General features: G+C 41.9%; 1 protein-coding gene across 1 annotated transcript in view; it reads right to left on the bottom strand.

Moving 5' to 3' along the window:
• The window catches only part of CCDC102B (coiled-coil domain containing 102B), a 100397-nt gene that overhangs the window by 51576 nt on the left and 22052 nt on the right, over positions 1-26769 (bottom strand). Inside the window, exons 2-5 of the mRNA XM_016211996.2 lie at positions 23553-24165; positions 20854-21047; positions 15394-15502; positions 5486-5695 (exon numbers count right to left, since the gene is read on the bottom strand). Coding sequence (XP_016067482.2) covers positions 5486-5695; positions 15394-15502; positions 20854-21047; positions 23553-24165 — 1126 coding nt within the window. The remainder of the gene's footprint in view (positions 1-5485; positions 5696-15393; positions 15503-20853; positions 21048-23552; positions 24166-26769) is intronic.

The raw sequence follows: 26769 nt of genomic DNA, 5'->3' as shown, positions 1-26769 counted from the left end.
ATTGGAATTTATTGGAAACTCTATTCTTTCTTAAATGAAGAAGACAGTTCCTAAACACGAATAACTGAAAACCCCTGGGGTGCCTTACCCAGGCCGTGCTTAACCGGAGGCCCATAATGTCCCTGGTCTGGCCCCTCTGTGGACTTCAGCTCCCTCCCATCTTATCATGTGATGGGAAGATGCCTTTTTCTGCTCTCAATCTGTATTTTTCTCAGGGTTAATTTTAACAGACAAGAAAATGTATCTCTCTGAGAAGTCTAAACACCGTTCCACTTAATTGTCTCCCGTGGGTTACTTGCCCTTACTGGTGTGTGTAGCCAGAAAACTGAAATGTTTTGATTAGTTAAACATGAATCACTGACCCAACCTACATGGGGAGGTGGTGCCAACCCGAACCATGAGATACAGCCTGAAATGTGGGCATGGAGCTGACCCTACAGGAAAACCACACATGTTGAGCGGAAGCCAGGTGAACAGGTGTTAGGGGACAACCACCCACTAGGCTTGATAAGTCAAAATGTGTGTTGAATCACCAAAGTATTTAATTTTATAAGCTTTGTCATGATAAAATAGAGATGTGTAGATTTTATATCTTCTCATCTCAGATGATCAGATCATTATTCTAATAAAAATTAGGAACTTCCTAATTGTCTTTATCATCTTGGGTTTATTGCTATAGATAGCTTGTGTATATGTAGCTCTACATAGCTGTGTGTGTAAAAAAATGGGAAAAATGTAAAATATGTGTATACATATGCATTTCTGTAGTGTGCACATGGCAAGTAAAACGATTGGACATAGTCTTACAGAAATAGTGTCACCCTGTCCATTTCCTGCTTGAAGGTGAGATTTATTTTCAGGTTATGGCCCAATAAAAATAACTGTGTTTCTATGGTGAGGCAAACGCTGATTACAGTGTAGACATTTTGGAATAAAAACAGATAAAGATGCAGAGAAAAATGTAGCCAGCCTTAGGTAGGTAAGTAATCAAAAGGACTTTGGGGAGGACGCTAACAGAAAACTTCCAAAATAATAATTTGACAGAGGCTTGATAATTAAAGCGATTAAGCCATATCATTAGCGTACACCAAGAATAATCTAAATTGATGGATAAAGTCCCTAAAACAACAAAAATGGCACTCTAATCTCAGTTTAAATAGATTTGCTGAGAGGAACAACAGGAACTTAGGAGACAGCAACTGGAAAGGTCATAACATGACAATTCCTGTAGCTCACCGACTAGGTGCAAACGCCAGATCCTCCAAGGGGGGTAGCCGGTAGGTCAGTGGAGGTGCCGGGCCCCCTTCCCCGCCTTCCCCCACCGTGTCCACAGCACAGGAACTTTGGCTGAGGCGTGTCCCCCGGCTCCTCGATTCTGTCACCAACCCAGGCACGCGGGAGGGAGCAGACGCCGACTGCAGTCTCGGAACCTCAGCTTTCTTCCAAGTACCTGTACCCCAGAGCCACTGCTCTCCCCGACCCCTGCGACACTCAAAATGACCACAAAGAAAAGAAAGTGCGTGGCTTTCAAGAAGCTCACTTTCCTGAAAACGATAGAAACCTCACAAGGAGCTGTGAGCCCTGCCCTCACTTGCCCTGGATGCTCTTAGATTACTCTTTTCCAGGTGCCTGTTTCTTTTCATCTTTCTGATCTCAGTCTGAATTTTCATTTCTCAGGACAAAGTAGTGACATGAGCCCACTAATTTTCAACATTTAACAGAGCCGCCGTCGTGGAATCTTTGTCGATGATTCTATGTGACTGCAGGCTTGGCGAGGACAGCTGTTCCACCGTGTGTCTTGCCACCTAATGTCCCCCAGCTACACTGTGCGTGTCTGAAACATACAGTAGGTCGTCTATCAACATTTGTCCCAGGTTTCTTCTATTTTTCTAGAACTCTTGGAAGGATACACACCTTCATTTTCCTTAATCTCTAGAGCTCCAGGTAAGACTCAGATGCTGGAAACGAGATGCACTCAAGCAAGGCCTGGGTTTGGAGTTGGCTTCAGGGGGAGGAGAGGCAACAGGGAGTTATGGAGCCAGCAGCCCTGCTCTGTGGGGGCCTCCCTTGTCCCCAGCTGGTAGCAAAGAAAGAGTGGTCGTGGAGGCGGTGGGTGGAACAGGAGCATCGGCCCCCGTAGCCTCCTGACACCTGCCCGCCGGGGACCCATTCTTTAGTTAGGCCCGTTCCGTGGTGACCTAGCAGGAGTCATTTCTGTGAGGCCCCGTATGTACCGTCTGCCCCCAGCCCTTTCAGGCCATCGGATTCCTTGTATTACATACCTTTCTGTTATTTATCTATTTTCCAATACCTACAACCCAACTCTGACTGGCAGAGGGTTCAGAAAATATTTGTTGAATTAATCAGTAGACAAACAAAAAAGTAGATGCTGCCTGACTTTAAATAAATTTTCTTATGCCTGTAATCGGCGAGATAACTTGCACCCCCTATAAAATCGTGCCCCAACATTCTTCTTCTGATCTTTGTGAATTACGTGTGACAAGCACGCGTGAAGTAAGCGATGAGATGGGCGCTGCGGCACCCGAGACCCGCACCGCCCACACCGCGGGAGAAACTCGAAGTCCTTTCACCTCCTTTCCGAAATAATGCTCCGCTTAGGCTTCCTTTACAGCGATTAAGGCTAAAGACGGACTGAAGTGGGTTTTTTCATTAAATGGGTTACATGCTAGTAAACAAAAAGTGAAGCACATTTAATAAGAAGCATGGGAGAGGCCTTGCTCAGCCGGTACCAGTTAGGAATTCAGTGTTTGTCATTGGCTGACACAAAGCAAATTCATTAGGAACCGACTGTGGTGGCCTTTCCACTTTCAGATTAATTCATCATCTTCCCGAGATGCATCAGTGACCACTCTGTCGCAGTAACTTTCCGAAAATGACCCCCTATGTGACCTGAATGAAGGGAGTCGGCTGCCAGAATGATTTAAGAAAACAAGTTTCCAGAGCATTTCATGAGAGACACGTCAACTGGTTCACAGGGCTTTCCCCCCATAGAATACTGACAACTTTTTCCAATAACTTTTCACTTGGAAAAGGGAATCTGTGTCTTTCAATTCACAGTGCAATATAGAATTGAAAGGCATTTTCTTTAAAATTGTATCTTCTATCACACTAAAGCGAAAAAAAAGCAAAAAAAAACCCACCAACAATGTGTGAACGCCCTCCCCTCTTGTACAGCTAAGGATCTATAAAAATCCTATTGAACAATGAGAGTCTCAAAATTAAGGAAATTAACAAAATTGGCATGTTGACGTGGAGATTTCTAAGGTTTGGAGGTTTCTACGTGGATTTGTGCCTGCCGCAAACATTCATCAAATGCGATCAGATATAAATAAATATTAAGTGGTAAGATATCTTACGATGGTCTTTCAGACATGTCAGGCCCTATTCCCACTGTCTTACTAAAAATATATGCAAACAGAGGCGCGTTCTTCTAGTGTACGTGTTACTCCCGATGATACTTCTGTATGTAATTCATGGACGGAGAGGCGAGCTTTCACTGCAATAACGTGGGAGCTACGTTTGGCTTTGTGCTGTGGCGTCTCCCCTGTCCCCTGGCTGGGGCCTGCCCTCCGCAGCTTTGAGTCACTCGGCAGTCGGGGACAGCTGAACCTTAACGTCTGGCTCTTCGGTGGGGATCTCTGTGTCTCTGTGGCGCGAGGACTCTGACCTGCGGCTACTCCGTAATTAAGTCATTCTTTTAGTTCAAGGGGTGAGTCTGAATTTTTAATGAAGAGTGTAAAAATCACTCATACCCCTTCCCTCTCTGCCATCAAAAAGACATACACTTGAGGAACAGTCTTCTATTTGATGAGCCCACCCAATGGTTTTCTCAGAACTTCTGGAATCTTCCAGAGTCCAAGTTCCATCCAGTTCCAGGCCGAAGAACTACACTGGTCCCGAAGAGCTTGGGTCTGAACCCAGAGCACCCTGTTGATGGGCCAGGCCGGCGGCATGTATGCCAGCTCCAGACAGGCTCCTAACGGACACGCTTCATTGTTATAACGTTTTGGTCTCACTAGCAAGGCATCCACTGAAATGGGATAAATTGCTCCACCCGTGTTCCCACTCCACCCTTCCCTCAGCAGGTCACCACGCACTGCTGATAACGCCTTACGGCCGCACCTTCCTGCGCGGACCCGGAGCACACGCTGGGCAGGGAAAGCGACTCGCTAACCTCCCAGCGCCACGTCTGCGGCCCGGACCGACGCAGAGCCTAATGTAAATCAATGCTTGTTCTGCTCAAGTCAGTCAAAGGGAAACAGATATTTGGTGATCAAAACTCGTTCCCTAGCTGAAAGAATTCTGTGCTTTCACAAGTAGAAGTCTGCAAAAAATTATCTATATATTTACTATACATATATGTCAGAACCAAACACAAAACTATGGATGGCTAACGAGTCCACATACTGCAAAATTCTGATCACTTACTATAACATTTAACTTTAGATATTTGCATTGTCACATCATAAAACACTAATGCACTTTAGTTTGCATTTGCAATAAACTCCTAGAATCACAAAGAATAAGGAAAAGTGATAAGAAATTTAATTTTTCTGGCCATTTAGCTTTTAAGAGCTCATATGAGCATGAACTACTTATATGACTCAAAAACATGAACTTATCAGACTCACTTTTTACTCACCGTTAAAAGCATTGAGTGAAAGATATAATTGTGCCTTAAGATGCTGTAGATACTTTAAGGGAACAAATAGAAACAGGATCTATGTTTTGCAGCAAACTAACACTAAAACATGAATCACAACTGCCACTAAAAGAATATTTTTAAAAATCTAAAAACTACTTCTCAAAAAATCCCATCTATGGAAGTAACGTGCACTGGCTTTAGGATAAAACAATTCCAAAAATCCTAAGTTTTCTGAAGCCAAATTTTGGATTTAATTCTAGTTTTAACATTTATGTCATAACCTATAAAAACTATTTGCACCACAAAACATTTAATGGACTCAAAAATAATTTTTCTGGGGCTAACTAAAAAGCAAGCAGAGAAGAGTAAATTTCAGCTAAATCTAAATGTTTCCTCAGATGAGTGCTCAACCACAGCTACTGAGAAATGCTTATTGTATAGTGACTCAAACACATGGAGAAATATACTTATTGAAAATAAGACCAACAGCTTAGAAAACACTGAGACGAAGCTATAGCAAGAAACCAAATTCGCCAAACCCACCCCGGCTTTCGCTCTTGCTGCTTACGGAAAAGCCTGAAGCTCTCAGATTCGTCATGTTCTGACATCATCATATGAAATTTGTCCCACTGTTGCACAGGCACGAACAGCATTATTTTACATCACAATAGGAAAAAGAGCGAGCTATCCACACAAAAGGAAATACTCAGGTTGGAGGTGAATAAAAATTAAGGCAGCTCCCACCTGGCCGCCCGGGAAGGAGACAGAGGGAAAGCACCTGTCCCCAGGAGCCAGCACCTGTCCCCGGGAGCTCCATACCTTGCTTTTCTCCTGCAGTTCATCCTGCGACGTCTTGAAACCAGGGCCTTGGGGGCTTGCACTTAACGCCTCTCTCCTCTTGAGGAGATCGTCCGTCTCTCTCCCCTGGCCCTGGAGCCTTCTGTTTTCTCTCTCCAGTCCTTGCTTCTCTGTGTCAAGCATGGCCCTCTGGTCCCACTCCACCGCACCCTCCGCCTGCAGTCGCTCCAGCTGCACATGGAAAACAAAGAAGCAGCGTGTAGCACTTGCAGTTGATCAGAGGCCAGTTTCCACTAAGAAAGGTTCATGGACGACATGTCCATTTCTACAAATTTTCAAAGGAAAGCTCCATTGGTCTGAAAAGTTATGAACAATAAAAATGTCCAAAAACCTGTCCATGTCCAAGGCAAAGTATTTTTCCTCTTGGTCCCCTTGCCTGTCTCTACCCACACTAGCCATACCTGTCAAATTAACATGGCAAGTGAAACACTGATGATATTTTGCCAACGATCTCCGCTCAGCGGATGGACGCTGGTCCGTTGGGAAGGCACACGCACACTCACTGCTTGGGCGGTTCTGATTGGATGGACATGGCTCATGTATTCATTCACTCATTCATTAATTGATTCATTTATTTACTATACCTTTCAATTTTGGGGCACTGCAATTAAAGACACTCAAGTGCAATCAAATAGTATAGATTCTGTGACTGGAGTACTATAAAATATAGTCAAGCTCATGTGAGTGAGTCGCCAATTTGATTTTCAGGGAATAGAGGTTGACAAGCCATGGCCAGAAAGCCAGATCTGGCCCATGGCGAACTTCTTTTTTAATAGTTGAAAAAATAGAAAGAAGAATACTGTCTTGGACATTAACATTATATAAAATTCGAATTTCAGTGACATCTGTGTTTCCCAACTTGAGGGAGACACTCTACAGAGGTGGGACACTGTCTCCAATTTGTGGCTGACACAATAGACCAATGGCCCATGTATGGGGCTGTGTCCCAGCACGTCCAGGGACCACTGGATGAGTCGGCTTGGTCTTCCTCACCACCTCTCCCAGTGTCTCACCATCATTCCCAGGGCCTGCAGAATTTTGTTTATACTCTGGCTGAGCCCATTTAAACACCCAGGTAAACCAAGCTTTTCCCCTGGGCGCTATAAATGTGCCATGATTCCCAGGTGTTCCAGTGTTTGTAGTCAGCTGGTGAGGTTACATTTTTAAGATGCCCGACAGATGTGTTGTTTTGAGTTTCTACCACAGCATCAGAGGTGCCCTCGGGTGGGGCTGCACCTCTGTGGTTTCTGTCTTCTGGTCTAGAAGAGAAAGGATATTTCTTGAGTGTGCGGCGGTTGAAAGGATCGATTGCTCAAATATCCCAGTGAGTCAAAGTCCAGTGTGAACATTTGTCCAAATTCAAAAACAAATGTCAATGCCTATGGATCGATTCCGCGAGGATCTTCAATTCACCTGACCTTCTCACGGAAGGATTATTAGACATTTATGGCAGAGGAAAGAATTTCCCAAAAGATTTGATAAAGGTCAAAGTATAGTCTTCAGTATTATTTGAAATTTAGTTTCCAATAATTTTTATGACCAGACTTCAAAATCACTTGCAAGGAAAATTTTAGGTTCCTCTTATCTAGAACCAGGAAAATTTCCTGCGTTTCTTATTATACTTGTGTCTTCCCCAGTTCTCCACCTCCCCAGCTCCCCAAAATAAAACAGAAGGGAGAAAGCAGAACCTCCTTCCCTCTCTCTTCAGGGGTGGTCAAATTAAGGAGGCGTTTCAAATGACGGTTGTTTCTACTAACCTTGGATTAAATACAGGCTGGAGATGAAGGGACATCTTGGTGAAGGCCAGGGTTTGACTCAGAAGAAGAGAGAAAGTAGAGCAAGGATGGAAAATTTAAAGACCAAGAGGCATGAAGAAAAATACCAACCAGTGTTCAAGATTGTGGAAAAATCTTGCAAAAGTCACTGGTACCAAACAAACAAAAGGCTTGGAGCCTGCCTGTCGGGACCCTGCCAGCTTCTGAGAGATTACTGAGGACGGACCCAGTTCAGAGACTTGCTTAGAAACAGTCACCGAGTCGTGGCAAACAAAGACATTGGACGCTCTGACGCCCATCATTTCCCATTTTATTCCTCTGTCTGCGGGGCATGAATCGACAGTGTCTGAACCATAATAATTGTCTTATTTATTTACATTCTTACCCAGGAAGCTCAGTTTCAAATTTCCTGCCAGGCAGTGATGAGAAACTGCTCTTGTAATGCTAATGATCGCTGCCTTTTTAAGGATGTTGGATGGCTTTTAAATTGTCGGGATAACATTCATGCGTAAGATATCTTTTCTTATATGAAAACCTGAAGCGCTTCTATCATCATTTATAGTGTCGTTATTTAGCCACATCATGTAGAAGATTTTTACATTTTTATATTTGATGGATTTTTATATTTTTGCTTAGTATTCTAGCACAGAGAGTTGTGTTCCCAAAACTACACACACACACAAATTAAATTCAAAACAACAGACCAACAAATACTGGAACTAGTCAGTTGATTCTGATGGTGCCAGGCGCCGGGTGTGGGTTTTCATTCTAACGCTGCCGTTGAGTTGTGAAGCCTTTGGCACGTCCCTTAGACTTCCCGAGGCTGCCCACTAGCCGGGACTAAGACTGTTTCCCGCAGAGGCCTCGTATGCGGATGAACCGAAATCAAATGCGTTGCGGGTGTGAGGCACAGGGAGCCACGGGGCCCCCAAGCCATCGCGGGCGGTAGCTGTAGGTGCCCAGGACCCTCTGTCAGAGGGAAAGCAGAGACGCTACTTTAATGGGGGGGGGTGTGTGTGCGCCCTACTTGTTCATATTTAAGTCAAGGGTTATACTTTAAATGACTTTTCTTTTTCGTTTCTCTTTTGGCCTATTTTCTTTCCCTTCTGTCCTTGATTACCTCCAAGTGACACCCTCCACCTGTTGTAAGACATGCTCTCATGGGCTGATAAAATAATTTGGAAGAAGAGTCGTCTTGATTTATCACCTGTCGTAGGGATTTCTGTAGTAAAGCAGTTTGCTGGCGTGGTGATTAGAGAAAGCCTAAAGTCAGAGACTCAAATGTGAACTAAAGAGGATTCTTTTCTAGTCTAAGGTACTTGAATCCTTGTTAAATACACCGAAAAGTAACCCTCGGCTATAGGACTCATATAATTCCAGACAACTGTTTTGAACTTGAACAGATCAATACTGAAAAATAAAAGTAAATGTGGTCCATTACTGTTAAAAATAATTTTTCCTATAACCAGGATTAAACATAGGTATGAGCAAAGTTTCACTAATTCATAAATTTACAGAAGTTACCTAATTAACAGCGTTACCGCTGCTTAAGTATTTAAAATACAGATTCATTTCTAATAATATTCCAGAGAAACATCTTACTCTGTTAAAAAAAACAAAACTGAATTCAATGTGAAGTTCAGAGGGAACTAAACGTCTTCGATGAACAACTCCTGAAAGAGTAATTATGTGACAACTGGGCTTATCCTAAAACCTAAGTGACCGGCCACTAGTTTCTTGATATTTTAGTTCCTTAAAGCACGACCCTCACCATCTGTCTTCGTGGGCACATAGGAAACATAAGCTTGGAAAATATAAAATACAGTCAAATACAGGCCACACCAAATCACGTTCCAAGTGAGTACAAACAGTTACGCCCCCTTCCCATTTTGATTTTATTTCCTCTCTCAGCCTCGTAGAAGGTTGAGCTAGAAGGCTGCTCTCCGTTTGATACGTACTTTATCTTTCCCCCTTCCATTGGAGCCCCTGTCATTTACTGGGCACCTGCTATGAGGCTAAGAACTCTGCCCTCGGAGGGGACAGGCTTCTTCTTTACGTTTATGTCGCGTTCCTATTAACCCGGGTTCTTGGCCTAAGAATAGACGTGTAACAGCGTATGCGTGCAGGTCTCTGTTCCTGTGAAAACATGCTTTCTATGGGAAACATTTTGAGGATGATAATAGGAAATTTCTAAGTCAAATGCCTCTACTGTAAAGCAACACAGTTCCCTTTATTGGCCATTTTAATCCTGGTTCAATGCAACTAGACTCGACCAGTTTGAGGGAAGCGGTTCTGAATTGGAAGCACTGAGAGTAATAGTTGAGATGGCACCGTGAGCGTGTAAATAGCACATTAATATGAATTTGCTAAGTTTGCTTGTGGCCCCGTGGGAAGCAGTGAACAGGATCTTGAGGGAACTGGACAGAACTTAGGGGCCAAAGGGCCAGGGAAGGTCCTGGTGTACCTGTGTGCGCCCTGGAGAGGCTAAGAGCTGGGGGACATCACAGGGAGGCCTTAGGTAGCCTGAGGGCATCAAGGAACGTGTTTTAGATTTTTACTTTTAGGTAAACAGAGTTTTAAAAGGATTAGCATAGTTTAATCTTTAATTAAATATTTCCTGAAGCTGCACATAATTACTATAGTGTAAAACTAAGAAAAATCACGTTGGAATATATTTGATTAGAGCTAAAATATGTTATTTAACTTCACCAAGTAACAAATTACTGCCAACATTGGTATTAAGGAAAGAAGACCTTACCTTCATGCAAATCCTCAGAAATTTACATGCCTTTCTCTGTTTTCTGATTTACTCCCTCTCTATTAAACGTGAGATGGTGGCCTGCACTTCTGTCAAAGCCAAAGTGTTCATTTAAGGAAAGTAATATTTGAAAATATTACTCTTGTTTCAAGCATGCCTAAAACAGCTCGAGGCTCATGTTTTCTTGTGGCAAAGAGAAAATTACACCTGTTCTTTTTTTCTAAATGAGGCTTTCATAAAAAATCAGCATAAATTTATGTTCTTTATTGAATAGCGACAGGAGTAGTTGATAGAATAGGAGATTATAAAAATGTTATTCAAAAACCTATGTAAAGCCTGGCTGGTTGTGGCTCAGTAGTTGAGCATTGGCCTAGGATCCAGGCGATTGGGGTTCGATTCCCTGTCAGGGCCCCTGCCTGGGTTGCAGGTTCGATCCCCAGTCGGGGGCGTGCAGGAGGCAGCCGATCAGTGACTCTCTCATCATTGATGTTTCTCTCTCTCCCTCTCCCCCTCCCTTCCTCTCTCTGAAATCAATTAAGATATTTTTTTTTTAAAAAACCTATGTAAAGTGAAAGAAGCCACTTACAAAATTCCATTTATATGCAATGTCCAGAATAGGCAAATCTATAGTTCAATTAGGTTAGTGATTACATCAAGCTGTGGGGGTGGGAGGGACAGGGGAAGTGACTGCTAATGGATCCAGGGTTTCCTTGGTGACTGATGAAATGTCCTAAAGTTGATATTGGTGATGGTTGCACAACTGTGCGTGTATTAAAAACCACTGAACTGTACCCTTTCAGTGGGTTCATTGTTCAGTATGTGAAATGAACCTCAGTAAAGAAGTTAAATATATGAAAAGAGCAAAGACTATTCTAATCAAAAGAATTCCAGCAATTATGCCTTCTAATTTAATTTTAAATCTCAGAGAGCTCCTGTTAGGAGCATTCTTAAACGATGCGGAGCCCAGATGAGCTTGTGCCTCTTAATGTGTCTCACTGGTCCCCCTATGTTAGGAAAAATAAAAAAGCCCACTCACTCACTTCTCTCTGTATTTTGTCACTTAACATGGAGATTGGGATTCACAGTGAATTGGAGAATGTCACAGCTCCCAAACTCTTTCTATGGCACTTAAACCTATGATTTAAGTTTAATTAAATGCATATGATGCTGTTTACTTTTTGTGTAAACAGGTTATTTTTGGAAACACTCCATCTTACATAACTTTTCAGTGGTTTGGTGACAGAGTTTGTGACTGAGTCCCTGCTCTCCCCTAGCATATGGCCTTCTTGAAATCTTTGGAGATTGGAGCCTGCATTGTGCAAATCTTTTCCACAACCAAATAGCTGACAAAACCACTTTTCTTCTTTGGGACTTTACACCTTTTTGTGTAAATAATGCAATATCTTAGAACCAGCAAAAGCCATCTCTATACTGGGCAGGGGGCGGGGGGAAGATGACGCAGAACAATGGGAAATAGGCCAAAGTAGAGTCTAATCCTCCCCCAGCTCTCCTTCCCTTGCCCTAAGACGTTCATTACCACCTTCATTAAGTCCATGCTCAAGTATCTAGCGACCCCTCCTCACTAAGTCAGACCCTGGACCATTGGAGGAGACCCCCAGGGGTCTCGGTCCTCAAGGGAGGAGGCAAACAGCAAACAACCCCTTGTAATAAGTGAGTGATGCTGTACCTGTGGATGGGGACTGGGCAGGGACATGCAGAGCAGGGCCACCTGGGGAAATTTCTGAGGCCCAGCGAAGGGAAGCTGAGGAACATGAGTAAATTCAGGATTTCTGGAGCTTGAATTTTCTATAATTTAGGAACTATGCAAATTAGGACTAGAGGTGAATATTTATTTAAAATGAGAAAACAACAATTCACTAATTTTAGAAAGCTGTCAAATACCATCAAATATCACAAAATCCTAAAAAATGATATAAATGAATAGCACTAACTACTAAATAACTAAAAATTAACATTTTTTTCTAGATTTTTACGGTGCATCAACTTTTACTATGACAGTAATTTTATAATATTATTTTTATAGAGAGGGTCTAGTCTTCCTTCCAGAATAGTTGCTATCTTTCTTTGAATGAAAGGGGTAAACAAACCCATGCCATCACTTGCTCTCTGGAATAGTTGCTCTTTGAAGTTTGTAACCCACAAATATAGGCTTTCTAAGAAATTATCTTTCATGTGGTTTTATTTGAAAGTATGGCACATTATCAAATATATTTCTGAGAGGAAAGAACTTTGACTAGGTATACATAATAAACAAATCCATAAGTATGTTCCGCTGTATACAAACTGTACGTATACTTGGCAAGACCCAAAATATTCCCACAGCTGCTCGGTGGCCAACAGAAAAGGGGGCCGGGAAGGAAGGAAAAGACAGAGGTTTAAACAAGTGTGTCTCAAGTATCTTACTTTCAAACGACACCAAAGCATAGGGTCATATTTACATCCCCCTCGGACTTCTGCTGAGGTCCAGGGAGGGGCCATGGAGAAGGGCCTGGGCCTTAAACATCAGCTGCTCTGTAGACCCGCGTCTGCCGAGGAGGCATCGCGCTCCTCCTCCTCTTTACCCTCACATGGTTTACTTCCAAAACTGAAATCACCCCACATCAAGGACCTTTCTTTTAGCACAACCTTTTTTCTATAAGACGTAACAAAATCACTTTTAAGGCAATCGCCTAATCGATATAAAAAACAAGTTAAATAAAGTATAGATGTCATGCCGTAGTTGATGTTACTAACTAGGAGTGCACATAGCTATTTCCCTGACAATAACACAACCGACAAAGGAAGAAAAAATTGTTGAGAAAAAAACAAGGACTTGCAGTGACAAGATCTGGTTTGGGTCATAGATGATAGGTAGATGACAGATGATAGATAGATAGATAGATAGATAGATAGATAGATAGATAGATAGATAGATAGATAGATAGATTAGATAGGTAGATGATAGATGATATAGATAGATATAGATGATAGATGATAGATAGGTGATAGATAGATGATAGATGATAGATAGATAGATAGATAGATAGATGATAGATAGATAGATAGATAGATAGATAGATAGATAGATAGATAGATTAGATAGATTAGGTAGATAGATAGACATTCACTGAAAGGAACAGGATCTGTGGGCCTGTCGTCGGCAAGCTGGGGAACGAGGGAAGCTGGTGGTGGCCCTCAGTCCAAGTCTGGGGGCCTGAGAACCAGGAGGAGGGAGGGAGGAGGTGGAGAGAAATCCTGCATCTTCCAGGACCTTCGTGACCCATGCAGAATAGCTCCCATATGACGTAATTTTTTTAAAGTGGAGGTGTCCGTGTAGGGTTTTAGCTACGTATAACTTGTGACTCTAGCCTTCTATTTCCCCCCAAATCAGAAAGGTTCATGAGGTGCTTGAGTTAAGGCTTTTATATGTTATTATCACATATAAAAAGATATCTCAATAAAATCCTTTAAAAGATACCAGGTAAAAGCACAACATTTTCAGAGAAGATTAATAAGTTACATTTCATTTTCCGGCTCCATGTGAGTTTTTAAATGTTTGCAGTATGGTAGCAGACAAATCTTCCGTTATGGGAAGAATCAGTCACTTATCCCCAAAGCAAGGTACAAACATTACTTGTAATCCTTGTCACTCACATGAACATCTGATTTTCTAGACGATGAGATTTCATAGAAACGCTCATTTCAGACACTTGGAACTAACTCACCATCTAACCCCAACTCAGCATTTATGGGCTTGCCAGGGAAAAGCAGACTGAGCGTTAAATTCAGCATGGGAATATCATTTCCAATGTAATCGTCTTCGCCGCTCATTGTCTGGGCTGCATTTTAAATACTTAGTTGATTTTACAATTAAATTCTTATATTCGCTCTCCTCTAAATGTCGGTGACCTAAGAATGATTTCCCTCTGAAGCTCACCAGACTTTCAAACACAGTTTTAAAAATCTTGGTCTGTTAAGCACATTTCCCCCCAACTCTGGCAATTCCCCGTCTTCCCACCAGCAGTTCCTAGCCAGGTGTGTTTTTGCTTCTAACAGTTTCAGCATCTAAAAGGGAACCACACTGTATTCAAACTTTTTGTACAGGAGACAAAGAGCTACAATGAAAGCAAAGTTGTTTTCAGGATTTTTGAAAAAGTAGAGTAAGGAGCATTCGTATGAAGTATGATACAAAGGATGTATCATGACACCACTTTTATGATAAGTCAACTGCACAGAAAGTTTGAATATTTTACACTTATATTTATGCTAAAAGGCCATTTCTAAATGTACCATAAAAATCTTGTTCTGTGACTACCTGTTGTGAAACAGTTAAACAAAGTGTATATAAATAATAAGCTGTGACTAAGTCTTTTTATTTATTCAGTTTCTAACTTTTAAAAGAATTTATAATATTTTACAAAAATAACTTAAATATATGTGCACACCACATCTCTTTAAAAAGGCCCCAAGGAAAGCACAGGTTCATTTTTAGGAAGTGTAAAGGGACATATGTATTTTAACAATAACACCCATGTAAATAATTCAAACAGTGTTTTCCTTCATCTCTGTTTAAATTAAGGTTTCATCATCTACAATAAAAACTTTTTTCATTCGTCGTCGCTTTCACTCATTTCTCAGATTCCCAGCTCATCTATCTCAAACCCCCACTCAAAGGGGCAAACAGTTGAACAAAATTTCCAGAGCAACTTTGAGGGTTTTTTTTTTTTTTACTATTGCAACAACCCTGTCCCAATTTTGCCTAGTCAAAATATCACATATGCATTAATACATATTTCTGTCTGGGCATCAAAATATAAACCCAATTTATCAGTAAAATACTGCATTGGTCTTTGTTTTTTTGACTCACCTCTAAAGCTTTGGTAAGCAATTCAAGACGCACGTTTGCCCGCTCGACACCCAAAATACCATCTTTGACTAGAAGAACATTAAACGTTTTAAAATAGACGTATCACTTTGTGAGCCAGCTCCAAACCGAGAGGTTTTTTTAAAAGAAACCGTTGCTGCGGAAGCGTTGGATTCCTTGTCTAGGAAGAAGCGGGTCTGCACCGCCCACTAGCGGCCGCGCGGGGCAGCGCATGCCCTTGGACCGGCCGGGCGGTTCCCGAGACCAGGAGCCTGCAGCCCCTGCGGGTGGTGCCTGTGGGGAAGGAGCCGAGGCGAGGCCAGCAAGAGCTTGGGGCCAGCGAGAGCTTGGGGCCAGCGCATCTGACCCTAAAAGGACGAGGCGGTGGCTCAGCAGGGACGCAGCTGAGCGATGGCCCCTCGGCAGCACCCTGGGCGCCCGGGGCCAGCGGTTCAGGGCCCTGTCCCCATACCTCTGTCCTGCCTGCGGCCGGCCAGTCTCTCAGTTCTTCGTACTTCTGTTTCCACGAAGACACAGCTGCCTCCAGCCGCTCAATTTCTTTTTCCAGAGACGAGCGCGTTCTAAGCAGAGAATGAAAAGCACAACAGGCTTACGATTTAAAAACCACTTTAGGGGGCATTCAAGGTCAGATGTGCTCTTTCCCTAATTTTTTGTGTTTATAGATGATCGTAGTAATGACAGAAATCCTTTTTCGATTTATTAAAAATTATAGATAGTGGCTAAAGCTTGGTTTAATGGGTTATTCTGTCAATTAGCTTTATGGTAGGTTAAATATATTTCATTTAGCTTTGCCAGTACCCAAATAATTGACTTTCTGCCTGCTTTCTCCTGTATTTTAATTTACTGGAGCCACATGGGAATGTTTTTTCTATAATAAAAATACAAAATTTTGGAACATATGGGAAAAAAAACATATGGGAATGTTTTTTTCCAAGGAATTAAAAAAATTTTTGTAAAGGAAAAGGTATATATAGAACAGTAACAATTTTATTAAAGAATATTAATTACATTTGTGCACTGAAGCATACATTAATAAATTTTCTCCTTAAAAATAATTTTGAGAATTATTTTACTCATAAATAGAATAACTTAAAAATTAGACTTGAAAATTGGAGGAAAGTCTACATTTTTAAATATACAAGTTCAAAATCATACATGTTGAAACATCAGTGCCAGCTTTTAACATTATACTTTAATGAATCAAATTATAATGTTAGCCAAAAGAGCTCACAGTAACATAAAAATGGTTTATTATAACTGTACAATAAATGCCAGTCCACAAAAAGGTCATCATAATTACTGGAGTATCTATCCTTCCAAGATGCTATAAGAAGTTCAAGAAGAACGTTTTGAACAATTTATTGAACTTTAAATCTTAGCTCCATATAAATATAGACACATTCTAAACATATAATTATATCTAGATTGTACCTAGACTTAGCATACATATTCTAAGTCAGTTTGTAAGATAAAAATAAGGTAATTTTGTCAAAGCATATAAAATGAATAACTATTTGTATTCCTTATTTAAGGCAAATTAGTAATACTTAAATATAGTACATTTATTCCTCAGTATATATCAAATGAAGTAAGTAGTAATAAGAAAATTTTGTATTTTTATTATGGAAAAAGTAAAATTTAGTCAGAGACGTGAGAGGACAGGTAATTCATAAAAATTAATGGTGACGTGATTCTTGAATATTTTTAGTATGGCCTCATGAAAAGGCTTGTGACTCTTTCTGCAAGCAAGCGTCAAGGACACTGCACACTTAAATTTCCTCAGCAGAGGGAGCTCTTTAAATCCTTCACGTTCTGGCCAAATCAATGTATTCTATATTTTAGAAAGATTTTCATAACTGATTACTTGTACAGTTAAACTTAAACTATCATACTATTTGAACTACAAGGAGGCAAAGAAAAAAACCCATAATTTTACGCTAAAAATTCTGCATATTTTATGGACAAATTCTTTAAAAAACTAAATTAAGATAAACTCAGCAAAAATATAGTATTTAATATGATGATATAAACTTTAAAAAATCAGATTGCTAAATTACATAAAATTTGCAGAATATAAAAGTTAAAGAGTGAACCAAAACAACTTTTATGAAAAGCATGATTATATTTCTATGCAATCTTTTGGTACATTGTAAAACTATCACGATGCCATAATAATTAGGCATAAAATTCAGACATCTAAATGGGAAGATTAAATAAAATATTTCTCAGGGATAAAAATTCCTGAAACATTAATATCTGGGAATAAATATTAACCATTTATAAACAGCGTGAAAATTCATTGTAAAATATCCAATTGGTATTTTCTTAAAGGCCTATTCGTGTCAAATGTTTGTACCAGACAGAAGTAATTAACTTGCAATGACATTTAGATATCCATTTCTCCTATTAGCACCAAAGTTAAGCTAAGTATTAAACAATGAGTAATAAAAATTTTTATAAATACACTTTCAATGATCTACACATTTCCCATTTTCTGATTGCATTCCCAACTATTTATAGTTACACCTTTCAGCATCTTTCATTTTCAACACATTTCAGCCAATAGCCAAAGCCATATAGAGCTCCTTTAATTAGAAAAGAGATTTAAAGAGTATTGTTAAGCTTGGTGACAGCCGGGAGGACCAGAGACCAAGGCCGAAGCTGAGGCCTCCGCAAACGAAGTCCACTCTCATGCCCGGAACTGGTATCGATTAAGTGTCTGATGAACAGATATATTCATATTAGCCAGTTTAAGCAGGACGGGGGTATTAATAGTTCAAAGATTCTCTGGGGAGCCAGAGAAGGAAATGGGGAGCCCAGGAAGCCAGAAGTAACAAACAGAAAGCCGTTGAAACCTCCCCGTCAGCACCCACGGAGGCCCCCAGCAGGGCACAGAGAGCACAGCAGGGCTTCGATGCCAACGCTGGGCACCCAGGGCGGTGTCCATGGGGACCGGAGGCCACTACTCCTGGGCAATGAGGCTCAGCCACCACCCTGCCTTCCTCCCACCAGGAGGGCCTCGGGGTGCCCTGGTCCTCGGGGCACTAGCTTCTGTGACGATCAGGTGGCTACGTCTGACCTGCTCCCAGGCCCAAGGTCTGCACCCTGCTGGGAGCGGAGGCCGAGGGGGACACTTACTAGCATGTTTTGTGGCCTGTGCGGAAAAACGGACCCTGTCTCGTTGGGTGGACAACCGGCGAAACACCAAATAGATACTGGGGAGTGAAAATGGCCAAAGCACACAAAACGGAACTCCAGCGAACTGAAGGCTTAGGCGTAAGACCCGAGGCTGTCAAGTTCCTGGTAGAAGACACAGGGGAAAGCTCCTGGGACGGGTCTTGGCGCTGATTTTCTTCATTCAACACCGAAAGCGCAGGCTTTTGGCAAATTCTCAGATAATTACACAGAAAACTGAACCGAGCTGCGAGTGCAATAATGTAATAAAGCTGAGCTGTGCGACGAGCTCCGCGGCGATATCGGTGGGAATGGGCCCTCGGGTCTCCCACTGACTCCGTGCTCCCGGCCGAGCATTTTCCCACCAGCTGGGAACACGGACGAGTCCATGTTCACATCCCCCCAACGCCAGCCCCCGCTGGAGGAGGAATTTGAAAGACCAGGCAGATTTATGGCAGCAATATATGCTGTATCCTTGGGAAACATTCCCGTGGCAGAAACAGGCTTTGCGAGGGCCTCCCGTGGACCGCACGTGGTGATGATTCACGCACAGCCTCCGTGGGACGGCTCCGGAAAGAGGGCCTCGGGAAGACAGGGCCCCTTCCCCCGGTCCTGTGCGAGAACTGGAGAATTTACCTGCAGAGAGGCTGTTCATTTATTCCAAGGAAGCCAAATATGTATGGACGTGTACTTGTGTGTGAGCGAGGGAGTAAAGACACACACGCGTGTCGTGGAAACTGCCCCTTGGGGAGTTTAGCTCTAGGACGTGCAGTTTCAGGTTGCTCCGGTTATGGCAGTGAAGTAACGTGTGTGGGTCTGAGAGAAGCCTAAAGCCACCGAAAAGTTAGATCCTTCGAGAAATAAAACAGAGTGTAGACCTTGACCGAGACCTACAGTTCCAGATAAAATTGTTAATATGGGTACAGGCCTAAAAATTACTCCAGTTTTACCCCCTTTTCCACTCGTGTTGATTGCCTCTGTTACAGATGAGTAGTTGGTGTTAGAATAGCGAGTACTTATTCTATACACAGATGCTTGTATTATCACAATCCATTCGTGTCGTGAGGTAGAGACCAGGAATCTAAAGAAGCTAGTAGAATGAATAAGTGTCAGAGGGACTAAGAAGAAACTTCTAGTAGACAGAAAAGGAATGGAGGATAAAATATATAGTATTTGTGAAAGGTTTGTGCATATATTTATCCCTATTTCAATCCATTTAACCCATGGAAACTGAAATCACTCTATCATAGTTGGGGACCACAATTTAAAGGGCTTCATATGTATTCCCTCAAATAGGAACAACAGAAGCACCCAGAGTAATTCGTATCAGCGGCCCTTTCCCAGGCACTATTTGTGACCCGTGTAAGAAGCAGCGAGACAGGCAGTGGCTGGTTGCACTTTCCGAGGGTGGCAGCCACTGTGCTCGCATCTAGGTGCTCTTATTGTAATTCGACTTCGACCTTCCTCCCGTCGAGGGCGCCCCCTCTCACCTGAACTCTTCAGCCTGCAGACTGTCTTCCTAGTAGGTATGACAGAAGTGATGCTAAGTGACTTTATTTTTTTAATTTTTATTTATTTATTTATTTATTTATTTATTTATTTATTTATTTTTAATTTTATTATTGTTTGAAATATTACAGATGTCCCTTTTTCTCCCCAATGACCCGTTCCACCCCATTCCTTCCCCCTCCCCAGTCCCTCTCCCCACCATTGTCCGTGTCCTTGGGTTGTATATATATGCATATAAATTCTTTTGTTACTCTCCCCCCTCCACCCACCCGCCCTCCTCCATCCCCCTGACATTCGTCAGTCTCATCTATGCTTCCATGTCATTGAGTCTATTCTGTTCATCAGTTTATTAAGTTCTTTAGATTCCACGTATAAGCGAGATCATGTGATATTTGTCTTTCGCTGCCTGGCTTATTTCGATGCTAAGTGACTTCAGAGGCAAGGTCACTAACACACCGTATAGTTCTCTCGGCGCCTTTTAGATGTTCCCTGGAAACCTAGCCCCACGTCGTGAGGAAGCCCAGAAGCTGTGGGTACAGTAGGGTGGGCCACATGCAGGTGTTACCACTGAGGCCCGAGGTGACACTACGATCCACACCCCATTCAGAGTGAGTGTGGGATCCGATGACGTCAGCCCCCCGCCTTTGAGCTGCCACACCCAGGAAAGAAGGCTCCAGATCCCTGAACAGACCCAGAGTGGCTGTTGTTTCAATTGCCCTTGTTTGAGAAGTTCTGTTACTAAACAATAGAAAACTGGAACATCAGCATCGTTAGCCTTAGTTTTACCGAGAACAAAATAGCATCTGTTAGCTGAGCAAATATAATAGAGCGAAATATGTCAGGACCAAGATGAGTCCCCGGGTCATTGAATCTCAGGACTAGTGCTCTTCCCTCTGCACCAAGAACGGTCACGGCCGCACAGAACCGTGACTTGTCTGCTACCAGTATTAGTGCAGTTTCATTCGATTGACTCCATGCACTGTTTCAGCCACATACCTCATGAGAACAACGTTGTGATGAAAGAGTGAAAACTAATAAATTATAACTGGTTCTTCAAAATTTTTAAAATGACTATAGTATAGCAAACACATTTTTAAAGATTAGAACATAATCACCCGCCGCGGGTAAAATCCATTATCAAATGGGCAGCCTGCTGGACTTGACATTTGAGAAGTTTGAAAGTGAGGCCGGGGTGGGGCCGGGGTCGCCCGAGGACCGTCCTACTCACCGCCTCTCCCTCCGCAAGACTGTCTGGAGCGCGTGCAAACGGCCCCGCAGAGCTGCAGCCTCAGGTCCCGCCTGCCCGAGCCCAGGTTCCCCCGGGCAGCTTTCGGAGCCACCATTCTCCAACGCATCGGGACAGCCCAGGGGGGGGCTCTCCTCCTCATTTAACCTTAATGGGTCAAGAACCAAACCTCCTTCCTGGAAGGAAGAACATAAAACAATTATTACTGTTAAAATTTGACATCTCTCAGAAGAAAAATCATGCAGACTATTTCCATATTTTTGGAAGGAAATAAACAGTATGATTCAAGATCAAATCCATCGTTTCCCTTTCTAAATTTGGATTTATTGGGGTGACATTGGTTCACAAGACCGTACAGGTTACAACTCAACCAAACATCCCTCCTCGCACGCTCATCGTGGCCCATCGCCCCAAGCGAAGTCTCTTCCCCCCCCCGTTTCCCCCCCTTTGCCCACCTCCCCCCACCCCCTTTCCCTCTGGCCGCCACCACACCGTTGTCTTTCTAGGGCTTATGCATATTTTCAGTTTTTTACCATGCTCTAATAGTGTAATACGGCCAAACTTTAACTTGCATTCTACAAGCACCTTTTTTTCTATGTTCTTTCTACCTTATTATAATCAAATACATTTCTCAAAAGTCTGCTTTAACTTTTGGTTTAACTTCTATTTTTTTAATCACAGCTAAAAATAGCCCTGCATGGACTTTAACAGCTGCAGAGAGCTATTTAATGAGTTTATGAATTTCTCTTTAAAGTTTATTTTGTCACAAGGCACTTGAGAGTTTCAAAGGGAAGCCAGCTGATTACTCTTTAACATCTTTGCAGGGCAGAGGAGAAGGGATTTTCAAGGAACTCTCCGATGTTTTAATAGGCTTGTTTATGCAACTATTTTTTAGATCACTAGTTAAATCTCAAATAGAATTTAATGGGACATTTTAATATACCTGAGCATCATTTATCAGAGCAGCACACTGCTTTGAAATCTTACATCATAATTCCAAAACTTGGCCAGACCCATGCTATAGATATTTGTCTGTAATTTAAATTTGCCCTGATTTGTGGGTTTAAAGTGAGATAAAGCCAAGTTCAAATAAAATCTTAATGATACTTCATTTTTAGTATTTATTTTGAAAACAGTACATAAATGTTAGGTTACTAGTATGACTCATCTCTTCATTCTCTCAACAATTAATGGGTATTATGTATGTCGTTCTGAAAAAACAATAAAATAAGACATGTTGTTCTCATGGAAAATACCATATAAGACAATCCATTCATACATAAGTATCTTCAGAGTTGTTAGGAAAACTGATTGAAACAGAAACAGCTAATTGAAACTTCCAGCAGTCAATACTTATTTCACTACCATCACATGGAACTGTAACTATCTTTCTTCCTAAACATATAGACATTTAATCAGTACCCACTATGAACAATGTTCTTGACACCAACAATACAAAAATATTCCAAGTGGAGTCCCAAGATATTGAAAATTTCTCAGCAAAATATATGTGAAGAGAATCTATCACATTCTCACAAGTGTCGATTACTTGTAATAATTTGTACATTCAGAGCAACTTCTTTGAGCTGTTCCCTCATCCCCATCACTACATTCAAATACATACGTTAATACAGTTGAATTTTGAGATTATATACCATTTTCCCAAAGATGTACACAACAGGACTAATAGCTCAGATTATCACGTTAAAAATATATTTAAAACAAACCTGGAAGGCTGAATAAACATAAGTAATTAGAATGTTGCAATCTTTGAAATTTTTTCATTTACAATGAAATTTACATCTACTGTAAGTTACATACATCATGGAAAAGCTTAAAATTTTATTTAATTTTTTTATTATTTTTTAAACCACCCTAATAAAAGGGTGCGGGAGGAATAACTTGTAGGTAAATACGTGTGTGAACTACTAGATTAAATAAAGGTTTTTAAAAGTTTATTGCATGCAGAACTTTTAAGAACTTCAAGAGCGTAAGACTACTGAGAAATTCCAAGAGTGGGTAGTGTGAGGCATTCCCTGAAGGTATCGGCCTATGGTACCCATTTTACAGGAATTAATTGTGAGGGCTCCAAACCTTGGGTAAAGTTCAAACTGCTCTATGGATAATTTATAATATTATTGACGGAGCAAGGGTAAATGGAGAGAAATCTCTCCAAATATTTTTTGACATAAAAAAATGCTGGATACATTTCTGCAAAAAAAAAAAAAAAAGTAAGACCACTAATACGGGCTGAATTGTGTCCCCTCCAATTTCATAGGCTGAAGTCCTAAACCCTAGTACCTCAGAATGTGGCTGTATTTGGGGACAGGGTCTTTAAAGAGGTGATTTAGTGTAAAAAAAAAAGTGATTCGGGTGGGCCTAGCGATGACACTATAGGAAGAGGAACCTTGGACACAGACAGGTACAGAGAAGAGCGTGTAAAAGCGCTCAGAGAAGACGGCCGTCTGTACCCCAAAGAGAGAGGCCTCGCCACACACCAACCCTGCTCGCACCCTGACCTCAGGCCCCTGGCCTCTAGAGCTCTCTGTCTGAAGCCACCCGCCTGCGTTACCAGTTGTGGCAAAGGAACACAGTCCCCCTGGGCTCGTGATTCCTTCTCCCGCCACCGCACCCGGCTTTCTATGTCCCCAGGCCCTGGGTCCCCGCGTTTGTTCCCTTACCGAGCTGTCTGAGGTCTCTGCGGGAAAGTCTCTGTCTCCCAGATGCTCTCTGCTGGACTCGCGTGGGTGTGAGCCGGCGGGAAAGCGGTCCCCTGGTGCACAGGGCGTGTCTGTGACCCGCGGACAAGCCTGGGCCCGGGCCCCCCCAGCTTCCAGCGCCGCCCTGTGCTGGGGGGCCCTCGGCTGCTTCCTCAGAGCGCTCAGCTCTTTCACCGCCATCTCCAGCTTCATCCTGAGCTGCCTCCCCTCCTCCCTGGCGCTGTTCCTCTCGGCGCGGACTTGGCCCCACTTCTCCCTCCAGGTGGCCGTGCAGTCCGACCACCAGCGCATGGTCTTCTCCATCTGCGCCGCTCTGGCCTTCACCTCCTCAAGCTCCCGCAGGCGAAGCTCCTCGCAGATGTCCCACTCGCTGGTGTCGCTGCAGCGAGCCCAGGAGCTGTGCGCCGCATGACACTGTGGCCCATGAAGTGGCCAACGGGAGTCACAGGTGTCCCGGGGGCCCGAGGCAGGCGCTACAGCGTCCCCCGGTGGCTTAACCGATGGCTGCTGCAACCCGAAGATTTGTGTTTCCTCAATTAACCGATAAATGGCATCTAAATTCATCTTCTCAGGCCTAAGAAAAGACCAAAAAAAAACCACACCCATAATTAACTTTTGAATTTCCATTGCAGTTACTAAAGCAAGACTTACATTTATAAAATTTGAAGAAGGAAAAAATGCATCTTTTCAATATCGAATACTTTCTTTTCCAGCATAACTAAAAATATAGAGGAATTTACACATTTGTAATTATCCTCAAAGAAACAGAAGTCGCTCATATTGAATCTTGCCAAAAACTTACAAATAAAAAATATGAAGATGCAATTGTGGACAGCGTAGGACCTGAGAAATTCATTTTAACAACTCTAATTCTATTCATGCAACATTTATTATAACACAGAGTCCGTTTACTACCTGACGGTCCCCTTCCCCCTGCTAGTGACTGAAGCTCAGTTTGTTCGGGTGAAATGCAGAATTTGTTCATCTCTGCCCCCCTGTCCCAGTCTCGGAGGCTGACTCATGATTGGCCTCAATCCTCCGTGGTGACCTCATTTCGTTGACCCTTCCATGGTCTCAAGGGAGCCCATGGCCTACTTCTACCCGTGAGATGTGAGGGGGAGTCTGCTGGGAAATTTCCCGTCTACAAAAATGTGAAAACGGAGAATGAGAAACCTTTTTTCCTCTGCTCTCTTCCTGCCTGAGCAAAGGCGTGCTTCTGGAGGAAGGTGAGGGTAGCTGCCACCTGTGGCACTGAAAGTGGCGGAGCAGAGCAGCGAAGAGCTCACTGAGGTCCCCCTGAAACGAGGGGTGCGCCGCTGGCTTCCTGCTCCCTGAGCAAGATTCCTGCCCCTACGTAAGCTAAGAGCATCGAGCTGCCTGGTGCGTGCAGTCGGAAGGCTGCCTGCTACATGAATTAACCTGCGATGCTTAATGTGTCATGATAAGTTCCAAAAAGAGACTATTTGGACTAACACATGGTCTTTGTCCTTAAAGATTTTATAGTGCAGAGAATGAGATAAGCATATATAATAAAAATACATAATTAACAGTGTAAGACTGTATTTATTTATTCAATCAATCTTTTTAGTACATATTATGCGTCAGGCCAGGGTTAGCCTCGTAGGCCATGGACCTGGTGCTCTCAGAGCACAGCCAAAGGAGGGATCCACTGTCTCCCACAACTGAAGTCTTCTCTCTCAGCTCAGACAACACCAGAGAGTCTTAGCACTTTCAAAGCTTTATCAAGAAATTAAACAGGGAGCTCTGGCCGAGTAGCTCAGTTGGTTAGAGAACTGTCCCAATACCCCAAGGTTGTGGGTTCGATTCCTGGTCAGCGCACATACAGGAAGCAACCCATGAATGCATGAATGTGTAAAACAAATGGATGTCTCTCTCTCTTCCTCTCTCTCTCTTTCTCCCTTCCTCCTCTTTCTAAAAATCAATCAATTAAATAAATAGTAACAGCTTTCCATACAAAATAGCAAAAGAAAATTTAATTTTGTAAATGAAAATGCTTCTTATCAATTACGCAGATCCATTACTTATTTACCACAGCATTATCGCTATATTGAGGGTATAGCAATTGAAATTTTTTAAATAAATGCTTAAAATATGCAGGTTAATCTCCAAGTTAATAAAGCTCTGTGTTTGTGTAAGATTACCCCTTTTTATTATCAAATAAGATATTATGGTGTAAATAACAATTTATGTACCTGAAATTAATTCTAAAGAGTTTATGATCTATAACTATTTAAGAGGAAATGAAAAATCCTCTCCTTTTTTCATTTCATTTTATATAGTTAAAATCATAAACTGTTTTTTTAAAAAAATCAACTGAAGGGATTTCATTATATCAACAACTTACAAAGTAAGTCTCTATTCTGTAAAAAATGACTATATAATATTAAATGCATATCACTTTCAGTTGTAGGAAAACAAACACACACACATTTTAACAAGTGTTCTGTAGAGGTGCCAAAGCAATTCACTCCTTATTACACTACTTATGACAATAGTATGGATTCATGGTTGCAATTATTTTTGTTAGGATTGGTGTGTGTCCAAGTTTATTTTAATTAATGCTGATTGGGAGCAATTGTTCCCTTTATTTACTATAATTCAGAGGTAAATGAGCATATAATTGACCGAATTTCTTTGACAATTAGTAAACCAAGACCAATATTAAAATAGAAGAGCACAAAAGGAACTGTTAATTAAAGGCACACCAAATATTATATATAAGATCTATTCATGTATATGTTTATATATATATATTCATTATTTACTACCCAATGGATTATTCCTTTTAGTTGAAATTCCAAAGTGAAGACAGAGAATTTATTTCAGCATATTAAACTTAAATTTATCCTTGCCATTTTTCAAAATAGATCAGGACCTTGAAACTGTGATGTCTTTAAAAATGTCTCATTAACTCTTACTTCGTTGGTGTTTTGAAGGCTCTGTAACTGGATTCTGGTACAGGGAGCTCTTACCTCCAATTAACTATGTATATTTTACACCTGACTAAGCAAGACTGAGCGGGGTTTAATCACTCAGTCCTTGAACTAGAATAGTATTTCCTGTTCTGAAGTGTTTCATCAACAAGCATAAATGGGGATGTTGGATCCTCATGTGTATTTATTAAATCGTTTGTTTTCCCTTTACGTATGTGTGCACA

This window comes from Miniopterus natalensis, chromosome 7, assembly GCF_054644295.1.
Source record: "Miniopterus natalensis isolate mMinNat1 chromosome 7, mMinNat1.hap1, whole genome shotgun sequence".
In the NCBI taxonomy this organism is placed as follows: domain Eukaryota; kingdom Metazoa; phylum Chordata; class Mammalia; order Chiroptera; family Miniopteridae; genus Miniopterus; species Miniopterus natalensis.
The sequence above is the reverse complement of the archived record's forward strand: the minus strand, read 5'-3'. Positions and strand labels throughout refer to the sequence as shown.